Source organism: Equus przewalskii, chromosome 8, assembly GCF_037783145.1.
Source record: "Equus przewalskii isolate Varuska chromosome 8, EquPr2, whole genome shotgun sequence".
Taxonomy (NCBI): Eukaryota; Metazoa; Chordata; class Mammalia; order Perissodactyla; family Equidae; genus Equus; species Equus przewalskii.
In genome coordinates, this window is record NC_091838.1 from 29,309,365 (window position 1) to 29,315,695 (window position 6,331).

Genomic DNA, 6,331 nt, shown 5'->3' on the forward strand with positions numbered 1-6,331 from the left:
GAATAGCCCTCTGGTGGGGGAGGGAAGCTCACTGGAGTGCTGCCAAGTCCTGGGTCACTCACCCATCGGCCCAGGAGGCCTCAACAGCCTCCGTACTTATTAGACACCTAGTGCGTCCTTACCTACATGGAAGACAGGCAAACAAAGCCCATGGTTGTTGCTGCCTCGGGGGAACGTGCAGCTGAAAGGGGAGTGGGACCAGGGGGTGATGAGAACGGGTGGAAGATGCCCCTTGAGATGGGCAGGTGTGAGCCGTGTTCTGGTGCTTGGGGGAAGCAAGACTGGGCTGCGAGCCAATGGGACTTCTCTTCCCCGCCCCTAGTGGGTCCTCGGTCATCCTGCGCTGGGCGGCCTCAGCGGACACAGACAAAACCCAGAGACTCCCAGAAGCTTCAGGCCACCTCCTCAGGTTCCTGAGCTGCAGCTGACCAGTGCCTCCTGCCTGGGGCTGCGGGGGCCTGCAGACTAGAGCTCGGGTGTGGCAGGGTCAGGTGACAGTCCCCATCCTCCCCAGGAGCTGTTCAAGAAGGTGGAGCCCCGCCACTGCCTGGGTTTTGTGTGGTGCCAGCGGCCCAATGGGAGCAAGGAGTACCTGGCTCCCACGGTTCGGGCCACTATCAACCAGTTTCTTCACGTGTCCGGCTGCGTCATCACGACGTGCCTTGGGGACCTCAGCATGACGGCCCAGGACAGGGCCAGAGTCGTCGAGCTGTGGATTCAGGTGGCCAAGGTCAGTAGTGGCAGGGCCCAGGGAGCCCCTCCCTGGAGTCAGGGGGACTGCCCCTTCTCCTCTCGCAGCTTTCAGCCTTGAAGTCGGTGGTCTGGGCCTCGGCAAAGTCCTAGGCCCCTTGCTGCAAGGGCCTGCTGACCTTCATGCTGGTCCCAGTGGTGGGAAGCTCCCTTCCCGCCCTGGGTTGAGCTAAAATCTTCCTGCCCGCGAGCGTTACTCATCAGCTCCCAGGTGTGCCCTCCCTCGCTTCCCTGGGCATCTGCCTCATCCAGGACAGCAGAAGCCCACGAGGGGACACAAGCCAGAGGAAGCAGGGCTCCAGCCCGCCGTCGCAGCTCATTCCCTTCCCTTCCTCAGGAGTGCCGAGTCCTTGGAAATTATGCGTCCCTGCGTGCCATCGTGTCTGCTCTGCAGAGCCCCTCCATCAGCCGTCTGCAAAAGACATGGGGACGAGTTGCCAGGTGGGTAGGCCGTGCTCCATCCAAGCACCACCAGGGCGGACCAGACATCCCCCGTGCGACTGCCATGGACCCCTCATTCAGCTAGGACCATCTGGGAGGCAGCGGACCCTAGGGATGGGGACTGGCCTCCTTGCTCGGGTCTCTGAGACTCTCTGAGACCCTAGGCAGTGGCTCCCCCTTGTCACATCCTGGATTGAGCCACACTGGAGATTTCCAAGGGTGTACTTCGCAGCAACGGAGCCCTCATCGGCAACCAACGCTGTTAGAAACAATGTGCTCAGTCGGAGTGGGAATGGAGGCCCCAGGTGACCGCAGGAGAGCCTCCACCCGAGTCCCACGGTGACCTCAGAGCTCCGAAGAACACGGGGAAAACCCTCGTCCAGGCCCCAGGCCCTTTGAACCTTCCGGGTTCTCAGCCAGAAGGCATTTCGCCTTCAACCGCCCCGGGTTTTCTTTCCTCCTTTCCTCTCCCCTCAGGAAGAGCTCTCGAAAGTTGAAGAGGTTCATCAAAGACCAGTGGGTGAGCAGGAGGCAGCTGGTGAAGGTAAGACGGAGGCTGCACATCTGGAAGGAGGGGGAGCGAGAGGGGAGGGGACCCGGCAGGATGAGCTTTGGTTCTCCTGTCACGTGAAGTTGGTCAGGAAAAGATGGACAGGAAGAGGGATGTGCTAGCTCCATGGGCAGGTGGGGGCAGTTTGGGACAGGAGGCCAGGGGCATGGGATAGAATGGTGCGGGCTGGACTGTTCCAGGAGGCTGAGGACCTGGCAGAAGGTGCCGGTGTCTGGCTTCCATGCTGCTCCATCAGCTGCCCTGCATCTTCCTCCTGGCCACTGGCTGGAGCGAGTGGGCGGGCTTCCTTTCTTCCGAAGTCAGCCCAGTCTGTGCTCAGGAAGCCAGGGCCCCACTGCTCCTTCTGTCTTCACTGTGCCTCGCAAGAAGGGCACCCTGCCTGCCTGAGGGATGGGCACTGCCGGATCCCACGGGCCGGGGGCACTCAGGGGCTTCCCAGCCTTGGGACGGACACTGGACCTGGGACAGATCTGTGTCCCCTCGGTAGCTCCCCACTCTGGCCCCTAAAGTGGGCGCTGCAGACAGTCCCAGTGGGATGCTCACCCAGGTCCTTGTTGGCGATGACATGTGCCCCGGAGGGCAAGGGCAAGTGCCCAGGGAACTGATGGCTTCTTCAGGGATCCTTTCCGCCCAGACGTCAGAAGTTTCCTCGTAAAACAGAAAGGAAATGCCACCCCGCAGTGCCCTGGTCGCCCCCTCCCCCTGCTAGTCAGACGTGGCATTCGGGGTCCCATCCTCAGCGCATGAAGAAAGAATTCTGTGCAGGGGAACTCCCTGAGGGGATCCTAGGGAGCTGAGGGCTTTAGCAAGGCCTTGGCCTCGGCCTGGGATCAGAGACTCCTGGGCGTTGGGGCTGGCAGAAGCCACTTGACCAGGCCTCCTGAGACACCTCATCTCCCTCCATCCGTGGTTCGGGCCCAGCTGGGGGCCCGAACACAGCCTGAGAGTCCCGAGGACAGCACTGTGGTCAGCGGCTAGGGCAGAGGGTGGTGTGAAGGCAGAGGAGACAGGGCCTGTGGCTGGGAGGGGGAGCAGCCTCTCCTCTGGGGCCCCCTGAGCAAGTCCCTGCCCCTGTGTGGGCCTTGGTCTCCTCATCTGGGAGCCAGAGGGAGATGAGCCGTGGTGCAGGCCTCACAGTGGGTGCCGAGGCTCGGGTGGGGAGGAATGTGGGGAGCTTGGACCTGGCTCCAGAGGCAGGCTTGAGCGGAGAGCAGTGATGACGGTCAGATGACGCTTGGGCCTCAGGAGACTGTGGGAGGCAGACAGAGTTCGTCAAACCTTCCAGACGAGGTAACAGGTTCAGGGAGGCCTGGGCGGGCCCAAGGTCACACAGGAGTGAGTGTTGGAGCTGGGATGGCTCTGGAATCAGAGCACCCTGGAGGCGGGAGCCGCAGGGGCACCAGGTGACTGGGGCCACATGTCCAGGGTCCCCGATCTGGGAGGGGTCTTTGGGAGGACACTTGGAGGGGAGCGTCGGCTCACTGGCCCTGTCAACACCCTGGCAGGAGGCGGCACTTTCTATGTTGACCAGCCTGGAGACGGGCCCCACAGGTGCCCAGAAGGTAAGGGTGCCTGTGGAGGAGGGGCCCAGGAGTCGCAGGAGAGGGGACTCCCCTTCCTAGCCGGAGGTCTCTACCAGCAGAGAGGGAGCCTTTCTCCTCCCAGCCCTGCTCCTGGTGCCACAGACCTGAAATGCCTGCATTGGAAGTGACCAGGAGGAGGCCTGGAACGGATGGGCGCACAACGGATTTGGGACAGGGAGGGGCGGGGACCACGTACCCTGGGTTTTGCCAGAGCCGGCTGCTCTGGGAGGTGCCTGGAGGAGTTTGGGGTTCCTGGAGGAGAGAAGAGGAGGAAATTGGGGGGAGGCCGCCTAGGTGGGTAGCTTGGGCTGGGCAGGAGGCTGGGGTGAGGAGTGGAGGAGAGGTCTTTGACGGCTCCTGAGAGCGGGATCTCATCACCGTCTCCACCCCGCTGGCACAGGGGCTCATCCCCTTCCTTGGCACATTCCTCAATTACCTACTGCTGCTGAGGACACCAACATGGAGGATTACCTGGAGGTGAGTGAGCCTGGAGGTGGAGCTGGGGATCAGGATTTGGAGATTTGGGAGGAGAGACTTGCACTGAGGCCTGAGCTCACAACCCTTGGCAGAGTCCTCTCGTGAGGGCCTCACAGCCACCCCGGGAGCTGGGTGTCATGGCCATCTTAGTGATGAGTGAATATAGGATCCAGGTGAGCCGCCAGTCCAGGCTGCCTGACTGCGGAGCTGCTGGAGGGTGTGTCTGAGCTGGACTCAGCCTCTCCCTCAGGCCCCGCCCCTGCAGGGAGTGAAGCCAGGCCCCTCCAAGGCAGGAAGCACACGAGTGGCTGAGCATCCCTTCCTGCCTGAGGCCTCAGTCTGTCTGTCTGTCAGAGAGGGCTGTCTTAGAATGTCCCTGAGCCATAGCCCCGTGGCCTCCTTGCTCTGGAGCTCAGAGTCTTGCCCGGGACCCATTCCCGTTTCTGGTAGCGCCTGCTCCCTGGTCGACCCTGCTGGTAGTGCAACCTGAGAAAGGGTGGAGACGGGGGCTAGCTATGGGCTAAGGGGGCTGTTGCTCATGGGCTTTGGCTCTCTGCCTTCCAGGGAAATGAGATCAATTTTAGAAAAGGAGTGAGGTGAGCAGCTGTGGCCTCCCCGTGCGGAGGGTGGGGCTGTGGCAATCAGAGACTCCTCCGGGGAAGACCTTCTCTGGCCCGATGCCTTGGGCCTTGCTTTTCTTGGGAGAGTTCGGCACCCAGAGCTGGGAAAGGCGTCCCATTGGTGCGTGGGGGAAGGGGCTGGCACCAAGGACACCTTCCTGCAGGAGGAGCTATTTCAAGCCAACTGTGAGAACGAGCAAGTCCTGCACGGAATTGGAGGGAAGGAGGGTTCCCATGTGGGCCAAGACCCCAGACCAGCTCCTTGACCCTCTTCTCACCTGTCTGAGTCCCCAGCACGGTCCCCCACCCAGGCCCCGTCTGCATCATGTCCTTTCTCCCCCAGGAATTCAAAGTCACTGAGCAGTCCTGCTCCAGGAGGCAGTCCATCTTTACCACATTGAGGCTGAGGAGCGATTTGGGGCCTGGTTCGAGGCCATGGAGCCCCTCAGCGAGGATGAGAGGTGAGGCGGGGCAGGAGTTGGTGAGGGCAAGGCGGACTCTCTCTGATGGCCAGCTCCAGGGAGCCCGTGCCCGTGGCTTCCGGGTCAGTCCCGGGGCTTGTCGCATGGTCACCCGTGGGGCCCTGGGACTCCAACTGCTGGCCGTCTCTGGGAGGGTCACCTGAGGTGTGGCTCCCGGTAGCTGAAAAGTCCCCTCTGTCCTTTAGCTACAGCCTGTCCTGCCACCTGGAGCCCCCAGGAGAGGGCCGGCAAGATGCGCCGGTTTTTCCTGCCCAGAGAAGAGAACCGCGCGTCTCTCAGCTCAGGGCTCGGTGAGTGTCCAGACAGGCAGGGACAGAACTGAGAGACAGGGGCTCCGGAAAGCTTCGGGCTGACCAAGGGCCTAGGGAGATGGACAGCCGGCACGGGGATCCCAGCTCCACTGCTGACCAGGCCTGTGAGGGACAATTCCCTTGACCTTTGTGGGACTCAGCTTCCTCTTCTGTGAAATGGGTGAAGCGAAATGCCAGCTCCCATGTCAGGGACAATGGGGTAGTGTTGACTGAACACTCAGGACAAGGTTTGGAGCAGAAATGCAGTGGGGCTGAGGTGTTGGGCTGGGATACTGGTGTGACCCCCCCAATCATCAGTGTCTTCTCTTCAGTCACCAGACCCCTGACGCAGAACCCAGCAACAGTGGCAGATCCCGGTCCTTCCAACAGCTCGAGTGCAGCCTGCTCTTCAGCGGCGGGGACGCGGCTGGGAAACACGCGGGGCCCCAGGCCGGCTCCTCCCATGCTGATGGGGAGAAGAACATTCTAAGCCTTTTCCTGGGAGCCCTGGAGCCCAAGAGGAGGGGACGACCCACCCCACAGGCCTGGCAGCTCCACCCCAGCGCCTGTTTACCACTTGGGAAGGGGCCGTATTTCTTTCGTGTTAGTAGTTAGTGCTAGTTTTGAATTTGATGTTAAAATCCTGTTTTCTGTTCCAGCCTGCGAGTCACGGTCTGGTTCTTTCCCCTCCTGTGCTCGTGTCAAGGAGACACAGACTCTCGCGTTCCTCCTGGAATGAAGAAATCTTGCAGGGTCTCGGCTTATTGTATGTGAGAGAAGGGAGAAGGGCCAGGCCCCTCCCTGGATACTGAGGACACCTCCGCGCCCCCCCTTTACTCAGAGGACGGCTTCATTTCAGTGTGGTTCACGTGGGCCAGGAGCAGAGACAGCACCCAGAGCTCCTGGCATTTAGAGGGTGGAGGTACTTTCACAGGCAGAGCAACAACCACTGGAATGCGGGTGTCTTTAAAATGGCACGGGCCAGCACGGGTTAGACTAAGTGCAGAGAACGATGTAAAAGCTCAAAACGTGCATGTGGAGGGTCAGAGGCCGGAGAAGGTCATGTGCAGATGGACTAAGGGCAGGCAGGACCCTCCCTCCCGGCCCCTCTGGGGGC

General features: G+C 61.4%; 1 protein-coding gene across 4 annotated transcripts; it reads left to right on the plus strand.

Moving 5' to 3' along the window:
• Positions 1-6: 6 nt before the first annotated feature.
• Positions 7-5,872, plus strand: LOC103544903 (uncharacterized). Of its 4 annotated transcripts, XR_011543391.1 has the most exons (10): positions 7-409; positions 515-730; positions 1,088-1,191; positions 1,669-1,735; positions 3,268-3,324; positions 3,746-3,822; positions 4,387-4,418; positions 4,786-4,903; positions 5,110-5,214; positions 5,547-5,872. XR_011543391.1 is itself a non-coding variant. In XM_070631615.1 (9 exons), the coding sequence occupies exons 1-9, from the start codon at positions 127-129 to the stop codon at positions 5,702-5,704; spliced, it is 1,185 nt and encodes a 394-aa protein (XP_070487716.1). In that variant the 5' UTR covers positions 20-126; the 3' UTR covers positions 5,705-5,872. The 4 variants fall into 4 exon arrangements, 3 of the variants coding, with proteins under 3 accessions (XP_070487716.1, XP_070487718.1, XP_070487717.1); XM_070631615.1 differs by lacking the exon at positions 4,387-4,418 and having other exon boundaries at positions 20-409; XM_070631616.1 differs by lacking the exon at positions 4,387-4,418 and having other exon boundaries at positions 25-409; positions 3,271-3,324.
• The last annotated feature ends 459 nt before the right edge of the window (positions 5,873-6,331 follow it).

Coding starts and splice junctions, on each gene's coding strand:
- LOC103544903 (XM_070631615.1), top strand. CDS start 127: ATGGAAGACAGGCAAACAAAGCCCATGGTTGTTGCTGCCTCGGGGGAA. Junction 410..514: donor GCTTCAGGCCACCTCCTCAG/GTTCCTGAGCTG, acceptor CATCCTCCCCAG/GAGCTGTTCAAGAAGGTGGA. Junction 4,904..5,109: donor CCCCTCAGCGAGGATGAGAG/GTGAGGCGGGGC, acceptor TCTGTCCTTTAG/CTACAGCCTGTCCTGCCACC.